This window comes from Alosa alosa, chromosome 8, assembly GCF_017589495.1.
Source record: "Alosa alosa isolate M-15738 ecotype Scorff River chromosome 8, AALO_Geno_1.1, whole genome shotgun sequence".
Taxonomy (NCBI): Eukaryota; Metazoa; Chordata; class Actinopteri; order Clupeiformes; family Clupeidae; genus Alosa; species Alosa alosa.
Genome location: NC_063196.1, coordinates 33,919,007 through 33,944,381, shown reverse-complemented (window position 1 = coordinate 33,944,381; position 25,375 = coordinate 33,919,007). Strand labels below are relative to the sequence as shown.

The 25,375-nt window shown below is 44.2% G+C and overlaps 1 protein-coding gene across 1 annotated transcript in view; it reads right to left on the bottom strand.

Annotated features, from left to right (window-relative positions):
* The window catches only part of LOC125298855, a 36,616-nt gene extending 13,482 nt beyond the window's left edge, over positions 1–23,134 (bottom strand). The window contains exons 1-5 of the mRNA XM_048249724.1: positions 23,009–23,134; positions 19,254–19,299; positions 18,597–18,716; positions 747–873; positions 221–550 (exon numbers count right to left, since the gene is read on the bottom strand). Of these exons, the coding sequence (XP_048105681.1) occupies positions 221–550; positions 747–873; positions 18,597–18,716; positions 19,254–19,283 (607 nt within the window). The 5' untranslated portion in view covers positions 19,284–19,299; positions 23,009–23,134. The remainder of the gene's footprint in view (positions 1–220; positions 551–746; positions 874–18,596; positions 18,717–19,253; positions 19,300–23,008) is intronic.
* Between the last annotated feature and the right edge of the window lie 2,241 nt (positions 23,135–25,375).

Sequence of the window (25,375 nt, the reverse complement as noted above, 5' to 3'; positions counted from 1 at the left end):
CACACACTAATATTAACAGACAATTCCTTACTTAATGGATCACACCAGAATACAACACACACTAATATTAACAGCACATTCATTACATAATGGATCACACCGTCACAGTTTGCTATAGTATGCAGAGTGTGTCTTGGTGTGACCCATACATGCAGCTGGATATGAAATATGAGGCTAAAGCAGACTTGTGCAGTGAGAGTGTCTGATTTATCACACTTACTGGCAAGAACAGAGAGATAAACTGGAGTATCAGGTCCATATTGAGATCCATCACTTTGGTACTGCCGACAGGTGTAGACTCCAGCATCCTCAGTGGTGACATCAGTGATGTGGAGAGAACAGTCAGAGAGCAGACGCAGTCTCTCAGCTCTGGGTGTGTAGTCTGGTCTGATCTTCCCAAGATGGACTACTCTAACAGTAGTCTCTGTGTTCCTGCTGTAGATCCACACAGTTGATGAGCAGTCTGGGTAATGTGAGATCACATTCTCACAGGACAGAGTGGCAGCACCTCCAGCACCGGAGAACACAGTGATAGAGTCTCCTCTGGAACCTGGGGATTGTGAACATTTCAGAGAAAAAAATAAAACATGAAATTGTATTTAAATATGCACAAAGGTTTTGTGATTGTACTTTAGTCTGCCCTAATCTCCTCCAAAGGCCATGAGCCCTGCTTGAAGAGTCTTTCTGAGGTAGGAGTCCCATGTTTCCATGCTCCATCCTCTAATGTGTGTGTGTCCTGGTCTCACCTTGCAGTAGCAGCAGCACAGTCAGCAGTAGTCCCACTGTTGGGTTGTGCAGCTTTGCCATTTCCTCTGCTCTCTGAGCTGCTGTGTCTCTGCTCTGAGCCTCACACAGGGTGTGATGAGAATGGATCTGTCTGTCACACACACATCACTTCCTCTTTAGATGACATAGTGCTGCCTACTGCCCACTGTAGCCCAACCACCCAGATAGCCAAATCAGATTGGCAGATAGCGGACCGCTGGTGGTGTGCCGCCGGTGGCGTGCCACTTGTAGTCCGCCGTAGGACCACCATCTCTTTAAATTGAACTTGTCATGATATTAAGAAAAGTTAATAAAATTATATATGGAGTATAACTCAACAAATGAAAAAAGATTTTAGACCAATAGACCAATAATATTGGGCAATTTGTCTGCAACCCGCCAGCGGACCGCCAGAGACCCGATGAGCAAAATGCCAGTGGACCGCCAGCTATGCCCCCAATGGACCGACAGTGGTCCGCCAGCCTCTTGCTATCTGGGCACTGTATCTATTTAAACAGCTGTTTGATTTTTATATTATGTGTCCATTGCCCTGCATGCTGCCTCTGCAATAGCCTCGGTTCTCTGAAGGAGAACACAATAATCTGACCCTCTCTAGCCTATCTGGACCTGGTCCATGTGTAGATGCCCACAGTGGACTAATTTCTCACGGTGTGGCCTATGCAGCCTTCATGGCCACCGTCAACTAGGAGGACCCGACTTTAAACATCCCCACCTCCAAACAAAGTGTGTTCATGAGATCAGCTGAGAAAATATACGGATCCCCCAGTAACACGATTGTGTTTTTTGTGTGGAAATGTATAAATAAGTGCTTAGGTTACTATGGGAAGGAGACTGTCTGTGGCCAATGTTTTTATTGGTGGTTTTAATTTAGTGAGGATTTTTTTTAGATTATATTCAACTATTGTAATTGTGCAGAGTACAAAGACAATGACAGTTGCAAAGTTTTTTGCAAAGTGCAAAATGTGGCATCTGTGCTTCTTTTGTGTGTGTGTGTGTATGTGTGTGTGTGAGTGAGAGAGAGAGAGAGAGAATGAGAGAGAGAGTTTGTGTGTGTGTGTGAGAGAGAGAGAGTTTGTGTGTGTGTATGTGGTGTTTGTGTGAGTGTATGTGTGTGTGTTTGTGTGTGTGAGTGTGTGTGTGTGATGATGGTGGATTAGTATGGAGTTAAAAGTGGTCCAGTCATATTTCATAAGAAGCAACACCTTCATATCTAACAAGAACCAAACAAGACAGCAGAGGTGCCTGATGGGTAAAGATATGGACGTGTGTGACCTGATGTTTGTGTTAAAGACGCAAGTGCTATTTAGAGATGTAGCATCCTGTCTCTCCACCCACCCCCACCTTCCCCTCAACCAGTCAGCACAGCTAGCTCTCTGGCCCTCTGGAGAACAGACCCACCCCCACCTTCCCCTCAACCAGTCAGCACAGCTAGCTCTCTGGCCCTCTGGAGAACAGACCTGCCTCCACCTTCCCCTCAACCAGTCAGCACAGCTAGCTCTCTGGCCCTCTGGAGAACAGACCTGCCTCCACCTTCCCCTCAACCAGTCAGCACAGCTAGCTCTCTGGCCCTCTGGAGAACAGACCCACCCCCACCTTCCCCTCAACCAGTCAGCACAGCTAGCTCTCTGGCCCTCTGGAGAACAGACCCTCCACCTTCCCTCAACCAGTCAGCACAGCTAGCTCTCTGGCCCTCTCTGAGAACAGACCTGCCTCCACCTTCCCCTCAACCAGTCAGCACAGCTAGCTCTCTGGCCCTCGGGAGAACAGACCCACCCCCACCTTCCCCTCAACCAGTCAGCACAGCTAGCTCTCTGGCCCTCTGGAGAACAGACCTGCCTCCACCTTCCCCTCAACCAGTCAGCACAGCTAGCTCTCTGGCCCTCTGGAGAACAGACCTGCCTCCACCTTCCCCTCAACCAGTCAGCACAGCTAGCTCTCTGGCCCTCTGGAGAACAGACCTGCCTCCACCTGTAACGCTGGCTTTAACTATGAACAAATAACTTTTACTAAAGAATTAACAAACTTCACTTGGATGGTGACTGTACGTACACAATGGAAATAGCTGTGAAATACTCTTCCCTGGCATGTCTTCTTGCTCTACATGTGGGAATGTGTGTGTGCGTGTGTGTGTGTGTGTGTCATGCTGGCACATAGACATCGTGCCTGTTCCACTCTGTGTAAGTGTGTTTTAAGGCTACTTGTAAATCAGATGAGCCTTCTCTTCCTGTACTCCTCTATGGAGGCCTAAGTGTGCTTTAGTGAAGTGTGCTAATACAGACAGACCTCTCCTCACTGAGCCCCTCTGTGTAAGTATGTACTAGTGGAGTACACTTTAAAACTCCTCTTTGTAAGTATGTACTAGTGAATCACACTTTACAACTCTGTGTAAGTATGTACTAGTGAGTAGTGGAGTACACTTTAAAACTCCTCTGTGTAAGTATGTACTAGTGGAGTACACTTTAAAGCTCCTCTGTGTAAGTATGTACTAGTGGAGTACACTTTAAAGCTCCTCTGTGTAAGTATGTACTAGTCAGGGTGACCACCCGTCCCGCGTAGCGTGCGTGCACAACATTTGAAGCCCAATTCATGCGTCCCGCAAATTGAGACTGTCACGAATGATCAATGCTTGCTCAAAAAAAAGTTGGTCGCTCTATATCCTGCAGCCGGTTGCACCAGTTGAACGTAAGTTCCATCTTAGCTTAGTTCTAACGTAAACTGGCGGAAGTTTACGAGCTACTAAAATGTATCGGGTTGCACCAAACTGAATAGTTTCAACGTAACACCAGACAATTGGTAGACGGGCTCTGGTAACACAAGTTATGACTTAGGCTAAATTACAACCCCTCTCCCTAGGTGTTAGGTCTGTCGTAGGTAATTTGTTAACATGGTTTTCTCATTTATATTGTGGGGATGTTAAATTTAACAAAGTATAAGTCGAGAAGAGTTACATACGCGACTGATTACACACATTTAATTTAGCTAGGCCTACTTGAGCAGTGTTTGAATGATGTTTGTATTCACGGGGAATCATATGGACGTAGCAGTATACAAATAGACTACCAAACATCTACCTATCAGTACTACACAAAGCATACATTTTATTGATGTGGATTGATCTGTTATCAGAGATTTCATTAGCCATAGGCCTTCTTGAAAGAGTGTTAGCATTAACGTTATCCACTGCGGTAGCCGTTAGGCCAAGTGGTGGCTGAAATATTCCCAAAGCACATATAGGCCTACAACAAAATAAAGACTGTTATTTACAAATACAGTGTTATTTTATTACAACAACAAAGTAATTGCGGAGGAAGTCAAACCTAAATGTGGCTTTACTAAAATGCAAGTTCACCATCCTTCCTCCCCCTTCTCGTTCCGTGAACCTCTGGAGTTGTGAGTTAAGACTTTTTTTTAACCGTTCCTGTGGTGTTGAGCAGCTACAATTCCTGTTAATCCTACAATTTATAAAATAAAAATTAAATTAATATAAATAAAATTAAATAGCTAAAGTAAATCGTAAGTGGAAGTGGAAGTCCATCTGTCAATTCAGATAGATAGATAGATAGATACTTTATTGATCCCTAGGGGATAGATACTTTATTCATTGAATGTTTAAAGTATTATGAATCTTTATTTAGAAAAAAATACACATTGGTTGGCCTATTCATGATACATCAGCAATTACACATATTTAGGGAAATATGGGCATTATTAATATACCATATAAGGTGGTATGTGCTAGAAATGGGTAAGCCACTATCAGTGAGTCTGCCCGTGAGGTGGGGGCACCGCCGCGCCAGGCAGTGTCCCACATTGTCCCTCAGAAACATACCCCTTGTTCCCCCTTATTAGCAGGTGGTCACCCTAATACTAGTCTAGTGGAGTACACTTTAAAACTCCTCTGTGTAAGTATGTACTAGTGGAGTACACTTTAAAACTCCTCTGTGTAAGTATGTACTAGTCTAGTGAAGTACACTTTAAAACTCCTCTGTGTAAGTATGTACTAGTCTAGTGGAGTACGCTTTAAAACTCTCCCTATACTCCTCTGTGTTAAGTAGCCTATATGTACTAGTCTAATGGAGTACACTTTAAAAACTACAAAACACAATTTGTAAGAAGAGACGGAGGTCAAAATATGCCATTAAAAACGTAACTTTATTTTACTGAATGAGTCACAGGTCAGCTCCAGAAGCGCGGCAGTAAAAAACATATGATCAGACTAAAGGGGCGTTCACACCAGGAACGGTAACTAGAACGATGACCATCATGATAAAAGTGTCCACACTGACCAACGTTAAGGAACGTCTCTCTGTGTTGATTAATGTGATGGCTAAAAACCAACGAGCCGTTAGCTCATAATCATGGCACAAAATATTGCCGTTGTAGCTAAATAGTATTCCCTGACTGAATTCTGAAAACTTCCCTAGAAATGGTAAAATGTTGCATTTAACGTGTCTTGAACAGGACAGAACGGCGAAGCCGTGGTATAAATATTACGAGAAACTACGATTAATCTGCCTCCATAAAATTAAGAACTGGACCTCAAATAATTACCAAGTGGTTTATCAACTATAGCAGAATAGTGGCATGGCATATGAGAAGAAATATATAAATGGTGGATGAATTAACAATTTATTAACCAGTAAACCATAAAGGTAGATGTGACTAATATCAGTTAACATTGAATGTAAGGTAAAATTCAGATAGGCATATACTGTAAAAAAAAGTAACAAAAGAACAAAGTAAGCTTAACCAACTAACAATGGTAATGAACTAGTCTACCCTTCCCCCATTCTGAGGTGTAGGCTACACTCATACAGTATGGTGAAAAAATTTCCCTTCAGACAATTAGGGCTAGGCTACATCTACAATTAATAAGACTACAGCACAGGCCTCAGGATGTGAATGTCACCCTTGGAATTGGTTACCCTAACATTATCAGATTAGGATACATTTAGGCTACAAAGCAAAAGCAATGAAAAATAACTACAATTTACAGTGCCCTTTGCCTGTGATCCGGAAAGCCACTCCAATATTGACTTCTGTCTGTTGTTTTTCCGGTCGCGTCGTCGTTTTAATTCTCTTTTTCGCTTTCTTGGCGACTCCTTTTCATGTCCTCGAGAATAGGTGTAATCCTCCATCTTCAACAGACTTTCAAATCTGCCGGCAGTCGCAAGTAGACTAATCAGGCAATTGAGTGTTGCCTACATGCTACAAGCGCAAAAGGCGGAGCTCGAATTTCCAGGAATGTCCCTCGTTGGCGAATGTACTTCAAAGATGGAGGCGCAACATGGATTCAGCCACATTCTCTGATGGTTTCTCTGATTCAGCCCTATGATTCAGCCAAAGATTGTTAAGGCGGAGCAAGATACTTCGTCGTAGTTCATGTCTATGGGCGCGAAATGGGGATCGAATCCTGTCTGCATAAAGAGGCGGTCGATGACGTATTGATGAGCATACGCTGCAACCGCCAACAGCAGCTGCATAAATAACCGGGCGACACCTGATATAAAGTCGATTTTCTCCAGACTGGAATGCTCAAAAATGCTAAAAATGTACCTGAAATGTTCAGAAGGGTTTGAGGATCATGGAAACGTGCCCGAAATTCACATTCCTAACTCTATAGAACCAAGACCTTAGCATATGTGGTAAAATTCTGAGCTATGCCCATAGACTTCAGTGGAGCAGTCGCTGCCTCTGCTCTGCATAAAGGGGGATTTTGACCCCCTCGTATGATCCGGTTCCCGGAAGTGGCTCCTGATGAAATATCTTGCTCCGCCTTAACAATCTTTGATTCAGCCATTCGCGTGAGTCGCGCGTATGTATTCGGAATAGCAGATTCTACACTTACGAGAATACTTTGATTAGTAAGTGGAAATAATTACACATGAATTAGCACATATTTTTAGTGTTTTTTGCTAAGAATTAACTAAAGAAAATACACAATGTAGCTTTAACATTTAGCCTTGCATAGCGCCCCCAATTAGCAAGAGAAGGACTGTGTTTTTTCCACTTGGATGGATGGTTGGATATCACAATCAGATGCATCAGATTAATCAGATTAGGTGTATATGACATCCAAACACCCAATATGCGAAGGACTGTGTTTTTTCCACTTGGATGGATGGTTGGATATCACAATCAGATGCATCAGATTAATCAGATTAGGTGTAGGCCTATATGACATCCAAACACCCAATATGCCTGTATGGCATGGCGCCACAAGCTGGCCAAAGTCAGAATAGTTTTTGGAATTTATTAACAAAATATTAATTCAATATTATTATTCTGATGATATTCATATGTGTAATTTCCATGCCTGACATAGCACCACCATCTGGCCAACCAAAAAGTGTATCATGATTATGATGCCACCCAATGGGTCTGCCTTGCATTGCGCCCCCACCTGGCCAAGCAAGTAAATGTGCCAGAAAATAAAATGCATAAACAAATAGCACACGCATCAAATATATACATTTCACAAACGCATCACGTTGGTGCTTTGTTGGATTCTGAAATGTCACGGGTTGCAGCCCGCCATTGCTGCTTGCGGCTATATTTATTTTCTTATAATTATATATAATTTATAATTTAACAATATTGTAATTTCTACAAACAGTAATAAATCCATTTGGAGAGCAAAGCAACAGATTCCAAAAATAATTCAGTGGAAATGCATGGATTCCAGTTGCTGCTACTGGAAGAAACTGGAATCCATGCATTTCCACTGAATTATTTTTGGAATCTGATCCCTTATCATACCTGTTCATTCTTACTCGTTGTTCGACTTATCGTGACTGAAAGCTGTTGGTAGCATCGGCTAACTAGCGCCAGATTTTGGAGTGCAGGGGACAAGCCGAGATGGGCTATGAGACATACGTTCACACTCGGTATCATGTTTCAATACACTTTAGGTCAATATCACACCGGAATTCTCCTTTAAGCTCAAATTTTCCCCCGGGAGCTAAGACAGCCATTTTTTAAAATGACAGAGAAATATGGATTGTATTAGGTGGAAAAGGATAGAACAACTAATAGTTACCACCATTCCACCATTATGCCCTTGAGCAAGGAACTTAACCCTGAGTTGTCTCTGGGGGCAGTTTTTTTTTAAAATTAATTAGTATATTTAGTATTTAGTTTTGTTAGTTTTTCTTATCTTCTACTGTCTCTATTGTACAGTGGAGTTTTGTTATATGTTTATACTTATATTTACCATTTCTGCTGTAAGTGCATGTTGTGTGTGATGTCTGTATGCTACTGAGACCTTGAATTTCCCCTTGGGGGATCAATAAAGTATCTATCTATCTATCTATCTATCATACGTAAGTCACTTTGGATAAAAGCGTCTGCTAAATTAATAAATGTAAATGCACTACAAACAACTGGGCACACTTAATCTAGCACGTCACTATCTCTCTCCTCCTTCCCTTGATTTAACTTTGCTTTAACTTTTATCCTATTCCATGCAAATGTAGCATGGGTAATTATGCTTCCCTGAATTTCCCCATCGTTTCTACAAGTTCTGTGGACATATTTTGTAGTTTCCCACGCCTCTGAGGTACAGTAGGTTGTAGGGGGGTGTGGCTTGGGTGTGGCAGGGGTCGGTTCCCACGCTGAAGACCCCTTAAGTGTTCATGCAGCCCCTCCTCTGCCTCTTTTGCAACTGTCCTGAGGCAGAGGTATGTGGAGTCTTGCATACAATACATCATATCTTTTATCTATGCTTTTATGGTTACTTGTATTGTGCATTTTTCACATAGAACATAGAGCAGATGTGAATGTATTTAAACGTGGTGTACCTGTTTGATTGCAAGGAGCTGTGACGTGACTGGCTCCGCTCCCTGTCTGATTTTTGTTTGTTTTGTCCTATATTCCAGGTATGCCATGTTTGTTTTATGTACTTCTGTTATTGTCTGTTCACATGTACTTTTGTGGTGATTCACGCCGTTAACTCGTGGTCTTGCCGCTCTCTTTTGCTACTGTCCTGAGGCAGAGGAGCTGTGACGTGACTGGCTCGCTCCCTGTCTGATTTTTGTTTGTTTTGTCCTATATTCCAGAGAGAGCAATAAACAGTAAAATCAAGGTCGGTTGTGGCGTCCATCCTTTATAAAACACAACGCAGAGTGATCGAGGGAAGGGAGAGACGACCTCTGTTACACAAAGAGTACTTATTGCTGTACTAACACGTCCTCGTCACAACCTACCTTGACTGACTTTTGTACTGTAATTCACTTGAGATAAAAGCGTCGGCTAAAAGACTAAATGTAAATTCTTCAATGATTCTTAATTCTGAATACACTGATCACACACACTACATGAACTTGCATATGGTATCACAGGGCCCAAATTTTGTGCATGTTTTATTTTCAATTAATTAAATATCTAAAGGCCTTGTTTATGAATATGTGTGAAGAATTACATACATTTATGGAAAAATGTAACTATTAGTTTCTGCTTTCAATCCCTTTTCATCTAAAAAAAACCCTTTTGTTAGATGGAGGCACCTGTGATTCTAAATCAGACCCTCTTTGTGAGTTTTTCTACGAAATGTGATGATTTTATCACAAACTGATCAACTTTTGTGCTTAAATGCCCCACTATAGTCATTCTTTAACAAGGCAAAGAAGAGAGACAACACAATTCAATTGGAAAGTGAAATCTCTCTTAAGTTAGGGACTAGCACTTGAAATGGCCATAAGTACATTTACAATAACCAGGAAGTTTCAATCAACTGGAACAGAGAGAAGCTTGCCAGGACAAGGACACATGCTTATCCTGCCCCCTACGCACAGTGAGGAGGATGGTAAATGAGAGGCAAAACAATCCATTAGATATATAAAAACGTAGCATCTTGGAGTCACCAAAAAAGAAAAACTACAGAAGTGACCACCATGTTTATGTTATTTAAAATGCATGCCTATCGTGCCATTTAATTACAGATGTAAATGGGAATCATTTGCCAAAAATTAAATCAAATTGCCATAGACAGACAGTATTTTAAGATAGAGGGCCTTCACCATCCACGATACATTTCAATTATGTTTCTGTCATTTAACTCCTTGATGGTGTTATACTCAAAACTGCCCCCATGTTGGCCAGTTTTATAGTTTTGTGGTGTCTTTTCAAAGTAGTGATCCCAGTTCCCATGCCTGTCTGCTCCGAACCCAAACACCCTGACCTGTAAAGAGAGGATCTTTCATTTATGTGTATACATCTGACTTTATTTAGAGGTATTGTCATGGTCAGCAGACCAGGAATTCAGATTGGACCCAAACAGATAACATAGGATTTTCAAGTTAGGAAGTTTCGGAAATATGGCCCCTGGCCTTCTCCTGTTGGCAACATCCGTGATCTTCCTGCTGTTTGCTAGGTTAGGGATGGGGGCCTACGGCAAAGATCTATTTCGACCTCTCTCTGACCGCCACCACGGTCTTACTACGAATGATGCCATTCAGCTACTTGTCGCAAGACCCTTATATCAAAATTGTCACGTGACTGACTGGAGGCAGGTCCTGCTGCATAAAGCGGATGCCAGGACGTTGCTCTTCCTCTTTTGCCTTCTCGCTTTGGTTTTCGTGAGTCCCGGTAAGTTAGAAAACGGGAGATCTACGATCCGTCACGTTAAGTCGTGCAGCCGCTTTAAGCCCCTGAGGATTGTTTCAAGTTTTCCCGTTAACATTTTTCACTGTTTTTCCCTGGTTAACCAACCTTGTTTGTGTGTGCAGGAGAAAAGTACTGGTGAACAAGCGCGAAGCACGGTAAGACGAAACGTTCCTACCCTGTTTTGAATGCTTTGTATATTGATATCATAGGCTCTGGAGGTAAACACTAAGAACACAAGGCTGAAGTAATAGGCTGACTCCCCTCCGCGGCAGCAGTCGGGGTGCGCCGTAACAGCCCCCACACGCATCTGTGTGAATTGTGCTGGGTTTGTTAGATAGTCACTTTGTTTACTAAGATAATGCCAATTAGCATGGCTGCCGGGAGCGGTCGTTAATTTCTGTTCCGCCTTGAACAACTCCCACCCACGTTCGCGTGAATTGTTCCGGGTTTGTGAAAGTAGTTACTTGTTTATTAAGATAAATCCAATGGGCGTGGCTGCCGGGTGCAGTCAGTAATTTCTGTTCCATCGTAAAGAACCCCGCCCAAGGTCGCATGAACTGGGCTGGGTCTGTCGGTCAAGTTATTACTCTGTTTATTATAGTAAAGCAGTAAGCCTTGTTATTAGTGTAGGTATATAATTTAGTTGGTTATGCAGAGCCTAGGTATTTTTCTATTGATTGACTGTAGCGAATGAATAAATAATGAATAAATAAATAAATAAAAGTAAACTTCAGTCCGTTGGCCACTGTACGCAGTAGGCCGGACAAAAAAAAGAAAAAGGGGTTGATACGCTTACTGTACGCAGTAAAGCTACATTTACTGGTCCCTTGACGGCTGTTCGCAGCAGGTTGGGCCATTGATAAGTTTGGTGTCTGTTCCACATAGCTCAGCAGCATCTGTCTTGATTCCGTTGGCTACTGTTCTCAGTGAGCAGGGTAAACAGTTGTTGGCGCTGCTATTGCTGTATACACTTACAACATATTGAAGCGTGAGCGTCCTGATTGCTGAGATGGCATCCCATATGTGCATCTTTTGCGGTGCGGCCATGGACTTACGTGATGGCCACCAGGACTGCCCTGGGTGTTTAGCCAGGGCTCATGTCTTGGGAGATGTCAAGAACCCACGTCCCGCCGCACTCGGCTTGCCTCTCGAGTAGAGGGCTCGTAGGGCTGGCCTGCAGGCAGCACTTGTGTCCCGGACGGACTCCTCTTCCACTCAAGGAAGGCAGTCCTATGAACCAGAGGGTGAGTCCTCGGAAAGGAGACACAAGTCGTCCCATAAGCCTCATAAGCACAACAGGAGGAGAACCACAGACGCTGTCGACTCCTCCACGCTCCCTCCAAGTTCTCCCGTGTACGATTCTGTAGAGGAGGAGAGCATGTACACCCAGCTTCTGGCAGTTGTTCGTGACTTGACAGACCAGGTGAACAGCTTCCAGGCCCACCCTCGACAGGCCGAGGCTGTCGGCTCGACAGAGACCTCACCTGGTCACCTGCCTTCTTTTCAGGAGCAAAGGCATCCTGATGCCATTTCGCTGTATGGTCCTGGGGGCTGGGCAAAACCAGGGGAACCCTGAAGGCGGGCACAGTGGTGCTTCCTCCTGCCCAGGGAATTCAACATCAGGAGGTGATGGCACAGATGCTGCCGGGGCAATGGATCTGGTTGAGAAGGTTCTCTCTGCTGCTAAAATTGTGGGGCTCACAATTCCGGTACAGGGTGCTAGCCCAGCTGATGGGGTCTGCATGCAACCTCCACTCCCCCGGAAGGGGTCCTGACCTGGAGAGGAGATCCTCTGCCTGGTTCAGCACACCAGGAATATAAATTGCTCTTAACGAGGCCAGGCGTGGGAACGCCCAAAGAAGGAGTCCCTGGGCTCGTATCGTCCAGTCCCGGCCCACGGTGTTCCTCCCTGCGGCGGATGATTTCTGCCAGAAAGGACTGGCATGTGCCGAGCAAACCTGGTCAGTTTAATGCAGGTTGAAGGAAGCTGGCTAGGGCGTCATACCCACCGGAGACCGGGTTGGGGGATATGCTGCCTGTAGAAAGGAAGATGGCTGCCCTGACTTCTCTTGGTTCACCAAAACTGACTGCAGACCCACACTGCCCTCGGAGAGAGTGTGACAGGACTGACCGCCTTCTTTGTAAGGCCTATAATGGATCTGCCCGTGATGCTTGGTCAGGGATTGCATTGGTGGTTCTTTTAGCCGCTGTCAGAAAGACTGTTACCGCAGATGATCAGGACACCAAGGACCTGATGGATACGACCTGGTCTGCCCTTGCCCAGATGACGCGTGATGTGGGCACTGCCATGTCATCGGCAACGTTAGCTCGCAGGCAGGTCTGGCTGGCCCTCCCTGAGGGTGTCAGGAGAGAGCTCATAAATATGCCGGTATAGCCGGCCAAGGTGGTCCATCCTGAATCACAGTCCATGCTGGAGAAAGCTCAAGAGGCTGTGCGTGCTCGTGAGGGTGTAAAGAGGGGCATTTCATCCACCCACGGCTAGAGCAGCAGGTAGGCAGCATACACATAGACGTGTCTGGAGACGTCCGGACCCCTGGTCTGGTAACACACGCCAGGGTCTCAACAGGCAAGTTCCGGCCTGGTCTGGGCACTATCAGGGGGAACGTCTACCCCAGTCAGTGGCAACTAGGACGGCCCAACGCGGGCGCCCCCCCAGAGGTCCAGGGACGCGTGGGGGCCATCAGTAGGATACGGGGGTTCAGAGGTGCACTCGCAGCTACGCCTGGGTGTCTGGGAGAGGGAGACATCAGACCCTTGGGTCTTGGACACATTTTTAAGGGGTTACAGACTCCAGTTTCGGCGGCGACCTCCACCCTTTTCAGGGTTCCATCCAACCACAGTCAAGGACCCAGTCCAGGCAAACATTTTAGCAGACGAAGTGGCGACACTGCTGCAGAAAGGCGCCATAACAAGGGTAAGCACCAGCGAACAGCAGGCTGGCTTTTATGCAATATATTTTCTGGTCCCCAAAAAGGATGGTGGGTTACGCCCCATTTTTGACTTGTGCCGCTTGAACGCGCACTTGAAAACCCTGACCTTCAAAATGCTCCAGACAAGGCACATCCTAGAGTTGATAGAGCCGGGCAAGTAGTTCACTACGATCGACTGGCTCGTATGTGCCTCATCCCGTCAGCAGGTGGTGGCGGATACAGAGTTAGTACTGTCCCACATTCAGTCTCTCGGCTTCCAGGTCAACTTGAAAAAGAGCGACCTGAATCCAAGGCAGAAAACGTCCTTTTTGGGACTCTACCTGAACTCTCTCACCCCTCAGAGAGTAGCCGGGATCCAGGTGACCCTCCGTGTCTTTCACCAGAACAAGCGTATAGAGCTGGTTTACTTTCAGAGGATGTTGGGGTTGATATCTGCTGTGGCAATGGTGGTCCCACTGGGCCTTCTAAGGACCTGACCATTGCAGTGTTGGCTGAATGCTTTTGGCCTTCACCCATGGAGGCACAGGCACAGAAAGCTCAGGGTGACCCAGTTATGTTTGCAAGCCTTGCTACCGTGGCGGGACGTCGGCTGGTTGACACAGGGAGTTCCTCTGCGCAGGGTACCTTCCAGATGGACGCTAGTGTCCACAGATGCCTTCCACATGGGCTGGGGAGCAGTCTGGGAGGGTCGGACGGTGAGAGGCCGTTGGGACCACCCGTGGGACAGAGAACACATCAATGTCCTGGAGCTCAGAGCAATACACCTTGGCCTGAAAGCACTTCTTCCCTTTATACGGGCAAGCATGTGCTAGTACGGACGGACGGACAACTGCTCAGCCGTCTATCATGTCAATCACCAGGGGGGCACAAGACCCGCCCAGGAACTCCTTCTTTGGGCGTTCCCACGCCTGGCCTCGTTAAGAGCAATTTATATTCCTGGTGTGCTGAACCAGGCAGCGGATCTCCTCTCCAGGTCAGGACCCCTTCCGGGGGAGTGGAGGTTGCATGCAGAGGTGGTCGCAAGTTTGTGGGCACGCTTTGGCGTAGCCCAGGTGGATCTCTTTGCATCGAGGGAGACGACCCACTGCCAAATGTGGTTCTCCCTGAGCTATCCGTGCGGCCCGCTGGGGCTGGATGCACTGTCTCACAAGTGGCCGGGAGGAATATTGTACGCTTTCCCTCCAATACCTTTGATTCCACTGGTACTGGAGAGAATACGCCAGGGCTCCTACCGAGTGCTGTTAGTGGCTCCACACTGGCCAGCGAGAAATTGGTTCCCGGCTCTCCTACGCCTTGTTCACGGCCAACCCTGGCCTCTGCCAGTCAGGGCAGACCTTCTCTAGAAGTGGGGGGTCGAATTTGGCACCCCAGGCCGGCTGTCCTGCACCTGTGGGCCTGGCCCCTCCTCAGCCCCTGCCTCAAGGGCTGAGTGAGGCTGTGTTGGAGACCATAAGTAATGCTAGGGCACCCTCCACTCGGGCAAATTACCAGCGGAGATGGAGGTTATTCTCTTTATGGTGTGAAGACAGGGGTCTTGACCCAAAGACCTGGTCAAATGGAAATGGTACTCCAGTTCCTCCAGTCTCTCTTGGACACTGGGTGGGCAGCCAGCACCCTAAGGGTTTATGCAGCCGCAATCTCTGCATTTCATGATTTGATAGGGGGCCTGTCTGTCGGGAAACACTGTGTGGTGTCACAATATTTAAAAGGTGCAAACCGTCTACGTCCAGGAAGGTGTTTGAGGGCCCCATCTTGGGACCTTCCCTTGGTATTGAGGTCTTTGACCACAGCCCCATACGAGCCATTGGGGCAAGCTGATCTTAAATTTTTGACACAGAAGACAGTGTTTTTACTGGCCTTAAGCTCTACCAAGAGGGTGTGCGAGCTGCACACACTCTCTGTGAGTGCTGAGTGCATAAGGTGGAAGCCTGAAGATGCAGCGGTGTCGCTTTGGCCGAATCCATTCTTCCTTCCCAAAGTGCTAAACCCTCAGTCAATTAATATGGGTATTGAACTGGAGGCATTTCACCCTGAGCCAGCCTGTCAGGCAGGAGTGGCTCTTAACACATTATGCCCAGTCAGGGCTTTGAGAGCCTATGTGGATCATACACAGCAGCTGAGACGTGATCACACACAGCTTTTTGTATGCTATGGAGCTAAGCAGCTGGGTCACCCAGTCTCGAAACAGCGTGTGTCCCACTGGTTAGTGGCTCCAAGCTTATGCCGGGAGGGGTTTCCCAGTTCCTGGGGGCCTGGTGGCTCACTCCACACGTAGCATGGCCACCTCGTGGGCAGCTTTGAAAGGGGTTGTTCTTGCTGACATTTGTGCGGCAGCATCCTGGAGTACTCCATCTACTTTCGCCAGGTTTTATAGAGTTAATGTGACATCCACCACGGTCCGTGCCACTGTTCTCATGACGGCTGCTAAGCAGACTAGTAAAGAGGGATCCTCGGTTCCTCGCGACATTGTTGGTACTAGTAATCCGTAGTAAGACCGTGGTGACAGTTAGAGAGAGGTTGAAATAGATTGTAAGTTATGACCATACCTATGGATCTATGAGACCGAACGATGACCGTCACCCTCCTCCGGAACAAACCGAAGCGGCCAGGCAAGGAGGAAGAGCCATGTCCTGGCATCCGCTTTATGCAGCAGGACATGCCTCCAGTCAGTCACGTGACAATTTTGATATAAGGGTCTCGCGACAGGTAGCTGAATGGCATCATTCGTAGTAAGACCGTGGTGACAGTCATCGTTCGATCTCATAGATCCATAGTTATGGTCATAACTTACGTTATCTAACTCTTGAAATGTAACTCATTCATAGCTCATTACTGCATTTCTATGTTTATTTATCCTATTCATGATTTAAAGGTGCCATGTGTAATGTCCGCCAAAAAATCAATTCATACTCCACATTCCATAAAAAATGGGTGCAGTATACCTCCAGAAAGTGAGTTAGTCTACCCTAGAGTAACAACCGAGACACGTGTATTGCAGTTTGGCTGGTGGTTATGTTGCCCGCATACCGCTTCCAATGGCTGAAACTGGTATTATGACACCTGTTGGGCTGTGATTATTAATTTAGCATGCTAATTCAGGTTGATATCCCTGCAGCACTATACCTTGTCATTTTTTAAACGCCCTTATTTCTTCTCATTCTTTTGATGCGTGAGCACATTTTTTGGATACTTTTACCTCAATTTTTACACATGGCACCTTTAAATCTTTAATTCCTGATTCTTTAAATCTTCCGATTCTTTTTGGTAGAATTAAGTGCAGTATTCAAGGTAACAAGGACAACAAATTTGGACAAAGTCTCTGTCCAGGGTAATGAATGTGTCCTTCTGCACTGACTCTACAGTAATACACTGCACACGCAGGGACATAATGGACTTATCCATGGTAACACTTTAGTTTAGGGTCACACACGTTAACCATTAATTTATAACTAATATGTTTATGTATTTGTGTCTGGGCCCAGTTCACCGAAAGCATCGTAAGCCTAAGTAGGCATAGGTCATAAAGCCCCTCTTACGAACATCTTAAGATTTGTGGACCGTTTCCCGAAACCATTGTTGCTTGATAACGTTGTGAAAACACTCATAGACCTATGAGTGGCCCAGCTACTCGTTAATGTCTGAGAGCTTCGTAACAGGTACTTCTCACTGAGGTCACCAGCAGGACATAAAGGGAAATTACAACTAAGAATATAATGAATCAACTTACATTACCATTCTTTATTATATTTACTTGTATTGTATTATATTTTAGTGTGCAAAATATCATACATGTAATGCTCAATCAAGTAATTAAAACGGATACAAATGCAATTACTTATGAAACGAGTTTATAGTTGTTTATAGTTTATGATTATCTTTGTCTAAGTTTAACTTCTATTAGGCCTTTAAGGTAATAGCAGAATAAGGAACATAGTGCATCAAAATCGGAGCTACACGGCGGCCATAATTACTATTTATGTGTCTGTGTGGTATATAGCCTACTGGAGATGCTTACATGCAGATGTCAAAGTTTTTCTATTTTCGTATTAAAGTGAATTCATGTGTAAATCTAAAGTTTAAATGGTAGCTGTATGGGTGCAGTCACCTGACATCACCAAATTAGAGGATATTCCAGAACTATTAACGTGGACAGCTCCCCTTAAGAGCATCTTAAGAGCAGTGCACACACGCTCACGCTACGGGCATGTTCGGGAAACAGTCGAAAAAAACAAACGAACGAAGATGAATCATAGAAAACCCCCGTGAGAGCGTGTCTCCGTCGTTTTCGGGAGACTGGGCCCTGGTCTGTATTACTGTAATGGATTAGGTCTTTATTAAACAATTTCTTATTCTTAATCAATAAGTAATTTATTCTTGGTAAATCCTTGATAAACTAGTTGGTCTTGATGTTAGTTTATTGGTATACAGTAGGCTATGACTCAAAATAGAGAGTTTATACTCCTCATACACTGTCTGAATATGTGACTTATGACAGAATAGTAACGTATTATGAAAATGTATTAGAAGGCTATAAAGTTTCTATTTTCACTCATATCAATAACCTTAGATCAAGACCAATGATTAAGGCTTAAGGGTGGTTCAGGATTTTGGCCATACTGTAAGACCTCATTTCCAAGTTAGCAAGTTACATCAATTGTCTAGCGTTATAATTTGTTTGCCTCGGGTGTACTGTGGAGTGGGTAAGACTGTTTTTAGTGGCAGGCTAACACATACTGATGACTTACGCTAGCCTAGCAACTGCCAACTCTGCAACTAGAAGGACTGGATGAAATGTGTTGAAAACGGTTTCCACTGATAAATATCACACTTGCTTACTTGGAAATGAGGCCCTATGTCCAAAATCCTGTACCACCCCTTTAATAAGCCTTACTTGTTGGTCTTGATCTAAGGTTATTGATATGAGTGGAAATAGACACTTTATAACCTTCTAATACAGACCAAGGATTTACCCAGAATAAATCACCTATTATATTGAGAAAGAATAATAATTGGTGGTTAATGGTTAATAAAGTGTTACCCAACTGGCGACAATCACAGTATACAGATGAATTTGCCTTTATAGCTATTTATGTGCAATTCTGTAAGTAAAGATGTAATGTAAGTAATGTAATGTAATGTAATGTAATGTAAAGAGCTTATGGCAATCATAAGGGGATAGTGAGGAGCTAAAGGAAATCATGCAGACCCTTTAGCTTGTATACCAGCATAGGCATATAAAATGACCACATGGCTCACCTGGTGACAGATATGAAGAGCCAGAACAACAGTCATGAAACCGGTGGATGGATACCTGCCATGTTTTTTCAGCCAAACATAGTGGACATAATTCATGAAAGTGGGATTAACAACCATCACCTGAGGAAAGACAAAAGAAACAATGTGTCTTTAAGGCAAAAATGGATGGAGTACACTGATAGATTGCTTGCCTTCAGTCCATTTGCATAATCACTGAAAAGTGTTTTTCAAAGAAATATTTTCCTTGTTTTCATTAAAAAACATGAAGTGAATTTTTAGAAAATAAAACAAAACCATATTAATATCATATTCATCCTCAAATGTATCAACTTCATAGATGAAGAAATTTTGCAAAATCAATGTACATAAAAATTCAACGAAATCTCCATTTGCCCATTTTTCTGATGTCCTACAGTCACTGAGTGATATTCAAATGAGTTAACACCGGTCATATTTAAATTTGCCTCTTCATTTTGAATATGATCGTCAACTCATTCAAATGACACTCAGCAATCGCAGGCTGACATCAACAAATATGATATACACGTCACAATCAATCAATAGTTTGGTAACACTTTACTTGTCGGGTGATTTCATAACACATTCATAGCAGCTGTCATAAACTGCACATGAAGCACATGAAGACATTCGACTCACCATGTTTACATCTGCTTTTATTGTTGACATCACACGTGTGTACGTCCTAGGGGATATGACAGGATGAAATCCTCAGTCATGTGTTCTGTTCAATTATTCACACATTTGTCAACTTCAGAAACAACATATTAATGAATCAGAAGCCCATTTTTCTCAGAGAAATTAGCTTATGTGCTGTCATATCCTTCACTTCTCTCTGTGCAATAAACAAACAAAAAAAAAATCACTGAAGAAAAATAAGAAGGTTACTCTAGCAGGCCAGCTAATCCTTCTTCTATTTCTGTGAGCTGTTTTTGGCAGTTTGTAAACGGAGTGCATTAGCACCATCTGCTGGACTGAGGTGTAATGGCAAGTGTACCCTGTAGCCTCGTTCTGGCCGCCGGGTGAATAAGGTGAATTGATAACCGAAAATAGTCAATTAATTAGGAGAATACACATAACAAGTTTCAGTTAATGGGTCCATTCAGTACATCTGTGACCAGCACAGATCCTCACTGATGTTCATTTCAAGGAATCTGAAGCAGCTGACTCTCTCTACTGCTGTGCCTCTAATGTAAATGGGGGTCTGCTCCTCTCTCTGCAGCCTCCTGTAGTCCACTATCAGTTAGTGGGTTTTTTACCGCCGGCGTACGGTGCAGGTGCCCCAGCCAGTCGCGCAACTCTGTCCCAAGGATCCACACATACACGTGTTTTATGAAAATACAAAAATAGAATTTTATTAAAGAGCTTTTACTGTTTCCTCGAAAAGTGTTGCACAGGTTTAGTCATCAGTAAACACATGGGGGGAGGATAAATTATTACGCCCTAGTGTACCGCCAGCTGAGCCACCGAGAGAGGCCACACTAACAGGCCAGTCTCTACACACGTGAAATGGGAACAAAACCTTTAAGGCAGCACACAATAAGAGTTCCAACTACTATTACACTGCAATCTTACATCCAAGGCAATATTCAGGTAAGGTCTAAAGTCGCTATTGAGCTCACACTCTCACACCGTAACACTCGGGTGAATTCAAACAGAAGGAGACCGGCTGCTCTGCATAAGCTAATATCGACTACCTGGGTTGGCCAGTAAGGGGCATGCTAAGGTAAGGGGAGTCCTGTTCACCCTGTACACATCTGACTTCTGCTACAACACCGAGTCATGCCACATGCAGAAGTTTTCTGATGATACTGCAATTGTGGGGTGTATCAGGGAAGAGGAGGAGTACAGGAGCCTGGTTGAGGACTTTGTGCAATGGTGCAAACTCAATCATCTTCAACTCAACACTTCAAAGACCAAGGAGATGGTGGTGGATTTCTGCAGGTCTAAGCCCACTCTGCTACCAGTCCACATGTATGGGGTCAATGTGGAGGTGGTAAGCACCTACAAGTATCTGGGTCTCCACCTGGACAATAAACTGGACTGGTCAGCCAACACTGATGCACTCTACAAGAAAGGACAGAGCAGACTGTACTTCCTGAGGAGGCTGCGGTCCTTCAATGTGTGCAGCAAGCTCCTTAGGATGTTCTACCAGTCTGTTGTGGCCAGCCCACTACTGCTTTACTACTTTTTACTACTGTTTTACTAATGTGCACAGCCTAATGTTTTCACTACTGTTTTACTGCTACACTGTTTTTCATGCTATACACTGTAAAAAATGGCTGTGAAATCTACAGTTATTTACTGGGTAAACTTTTTACTTTTACTCCAGTACATTTCAAGGCCAAATATCTCCACTACATTTTGTGACAGCTGAAGTACAGCTGAAGTTCCTTTTGGAAAAAACACTGTCCAAAAACATGTGTACTGTACTTACATGTATATTTTCTATTAAGCGAGCTAGGCTTTAAATAATGGTGTTGCTTAACCTATGTTATTGTCATATCCACTATTTACTGTACCTTGTTGACCCCAATAATAATTCACAATATTGATGTTAATATAACAAACCTCTTGACGCCATCGAGCAAATGATAGACAATGATGGACAATCTGACATTATCAAACACAAAAGGGAACATCTTGATTTGGTCTGAAAGTGTAAAGCATTCAACAAAGAAAAATGTGGTTACTTTGAAGAATCTAAGATAAGATATCACATTAGTTTGTTTTACAATAATTATTAGTTGATTTTGTCCTTGAATGGAGGAGAAAGGCTCAATGAATGCCTATGTCTGTGCCGAATAATTTCAACAAAAGTAAATGCAACTGTATTAGATCAAAATACATTTCAGGACTTTTACTTTTTGATACTTAAGTACATTTGAAGGCAAGTACTTTTGTACTTCCACTCAAGTGGAAATGTAAAAGGAGGACTTTTACTGGAGTAACATTTGACAATGTGTATCTCTACTTTCACTCAAGTACAGGATTTGTGTACTTCGTCCACCACTGCAAAAATCTAACATTAATGTTTAACCTTCTCACAGGGGTCCCTCCAATGCAGAATATGGGCAGAATAAGTGCTAACAATGAAGTACCTGTCCAGAAGGATCTAACAGCTATGTAAGTTTACACACCTTTTTTGTAGTATAGTGGTGGTATTTCTTTTTTAATAATATTAAGCATAAGTACACATAAGTATTGCATTTATTAAATTAGGATGCGTTCGTAAATTAGCGCTCTGAGCACACTCTGAAACTTTTTAACTGTTCGTAAATTCTGGGCACTCCAGATGAAGGGACGGAGTGGCAGAGTGTGTCGTCACACAGTAGATTGCAGGCTAGTGCTAGAATGCTTTCACATTACAAGCTAACTGTTGTTATTTAGTAGGTTAAAACAATTGCTTACACAGTCCTCATCATCACTGTCAAGAAGCTCTTGCATTAGTGGAATTGAGTTCTGAATGACACATAAACCCTGTTCCACAAGTGCTATAGTGATGTCCATATTGTAAACCATACTGTCTGTAATCCTAAATAAATTCAAAGGGAGTTAGAACGCTCATCTTTTTCGAACTTCAGAGCGTTATTTTATTTTCAGAGTGTCAGATTGAATTTCACGAATGCAGCCTTAGTCTTGAGTGTGATGTTACATGCGCTCCAGTCCATATGGTCCCACCATGCCAAACGCAGCTCTTGCTTTTCCTATTCTCCTCTTTACATCTCCTTCTGATCCGCCATCACTCGCTACCTCGCTTCCCAGGTAAATGAAGGAGTTCACTTCCTCTAGTGGTTGGTGGCTAACCATCAAGCTGGCTAGCATCTTTGCATTGGCCTTAAGCACTTTGGTCTTTTGTGTGCTAATGTAGAGACCTGTCTCAGCAGCCTTCTGTTCTTCCTCTCTCAATTTATCTTGCATTTTTGGTGGTTTTGGGACAGTAATGTGAAATCATCTGCAAAGTCTAGGTTGTCCAGTTGTGTAAACAGGGTCCATTGGGCACCTGTTGTCAGTGGCTTGCCGCATGATCCAGTCGACCACTAACCACCACACGGCGTGCTCCGTATGTAACTACCTAAACTTCCAAACTTATCTATCTTAAATCTCCTTGTTACCATCTACTTTCTACGGATTTACTGGCTACCGATTATATCTCGTGAACAAACTGTTGCATAAACTGTTGTTGCTCGAGGCTTTGGATTATCGGACTCTATAACCTTGATCGCCAAACTTTTCTGTCAAACGTTAACGTTAAACGTTAAGCCAGTATCAAGGGCTGCAAATAATACCGGGCCAAGGAAACGCTATCTGGAAGAAGAAAGCATCAAATTCCTTCTAACGTCTCTCAAAACTAGTGACTCAATATAAAAGTGAGATCTTCTCAGATTACTTACCCGCTACCTGTGTTCGAGTTATCAAGGAACTGCACGATATCGCTGTTGCTAGCCAACTAGCAAACAAACGTTTAAAAGACAGTTGACACCGACGAGCCCCCGCCAGCGACACGATGCCTCCCCTCAGCTGTGCACCAGGCTGCGACTCATGCGTCCTTCTCAGCGAAAAGATAGTGGAACTCGAAGCCAGAATAGCGACCCTCCATCAGATTGAGAAGGATGAACAGTTCCTCGACACCATTCTCTCCGTAAGTAACGCGTTACCTCTCTTACACACACAAAATGCCAGATGCCCTGATTTCACTCTGTCCTCCAATACTTTAACCATGCCATGCACTAATGCAACTTCTGTCCCTGTTGCCTCTCCCCGGCCTCTGCTGAGAACCAAGCCTGCTCTGCTGGCCAGCTCCACTCCACACCAGCCTGAGCCATGGCGAGAAGCAAGCATCACAAGCACGGCAGACGGTCCGGACGGCACTCAGGCCCAACCCAACCTATCCGACTGGAAAATCGCTATGCCATTCTGACCGAGGGATGAGGAGCCCCTCCAGCCCCCGAGACAACCATCCTGGTCCCTCCTCAAAGTCGGCCCCCGACCCCCTCCTCCCCGACCTCATCAACCTCCACCCTGGTCATCGGCGGTTCCATGGTTAGAGACCTCTGCATTCCCCCATCATGTAGCGGTCCTCCAAGGTCTACTGCTTCCCTGGTGCCAAGGTCCTTGACATCCAGCAGAAACTCCCAAGCATCCTGGCCTGCCACACCAAGGTCAACAACATCATCGTGCACGTGGGCACGAAACGACATCAGAGATAAGCAGTCAGTAGCACTGCAGGAAAACTACAAAACTCTCATCACCACTCTGATGGGCACAGAAAAACGCTTTGTCATCTCTGGGCCTCTCCCCACCTACAGAAAAGGTGCTGAGAGATGGTCCAGACTGTTCGATCTCCACACCTGGCTCAAACGCTACTGCGCTTCCCTAAGCATCCCCTATGTCAACAACTGGGGCTTGTTCTGGGAGAGGCCCAGTATGCTGAAGCGTGATGGTCTCCACCCAGGCTACTCTCTGACAACATAGCGTCCACACTGAGGCATTGACATTCTGTAGAAAATATTACACATTCACGCCCCCCAGGTATTGATTCGAATGGCATTATACATGTGGATGGGTCTGAGAATGTTTTCTGCAGGGTAACATACAATACTACTACCATAGATCAAGCTGCGTCATGCAATAGCATGACTTATGCTTATAGTTCTATTCCAACGTTGATTTCTACCCAACGTGTAGTAAAAAAGAAAAGACAAATTTAAAACTAGAAACCTAACAAATATTCTTTCCATACCTCAGCATATTCCTCAAAAGCCAGAGGCATTTTCAGCTAACATGGGTTTACTAAATATGCACTTACTACCAAAACCTTTGCAATCAATGATTTTATTAGTGAAAAAAAATTGGATTTTCTGTTTCTTGTTGAAACCTGGCTGACTTCAGACAGCGACGCTGTTCTTCTTGAGACTTGTCCCCCAAATTATAATTTCTTCCACTCAATTAGACAAGGCAAACGAGGTGGTGGAATTGCCTCCATTCTCTCAAACAAATATAGTTGCACTAGAGTCAACTTTGGCGAATTCGCTTCCTTTGAGTATATTGCCCTCACTCTGAAGGCTGACCCAGCTGTACTTCTATTAACCTTATACCGCCCTCCTAAACTATGGACTGGCTTTCTCGACCAGTTTTCTGAACTTATGTCGCTCATCATCACTAGCTATGATCGGATAATTGTAAATGGCGACTTCAATATTCATGTCAATAAGACAACTGATGCTAAAGCCAGTAAGTTCCTTAATGTGTTGGACAGTTTAGAGCTAAAAGCAGCATGTTACAGGACCCACCCACAACCTTGGCAACACCCTCGATCTAGTCATTTCTAGAGGGATAGAAGTCACAGACTTATCAGTAAATGATATAAATATGTCTGATCATCATTGTGTATCTTTTAATATAGTGCTACATACTCCAAAAATTCATCCCTGTTGCAATCAAATCGCTCTTGGACATTAGAGCAGAACAGCAGTTCATAGCTCTTATAGACTCCATAAATTTAGATATTTTACATCATCCCATTGATCAAATGGTAGAGGCTCTCAATCGTGAATTAGGCGCTCTGCTTGACAGAGTGGCACCCTTAAAGACTAAAAAAAGGCCCTGTAGCAAACTGACACCTTGGATGAAGGAAAATATCCATGATCTAAAAAGATCATGTAGGAAAGCTGAGAGAACATGGCGAAAAACTAAGTTACAGGTTCACCGTGCCATTCTAAAAAGAAAAAATAGCAAATTATAATAGAGCTATTCGAATG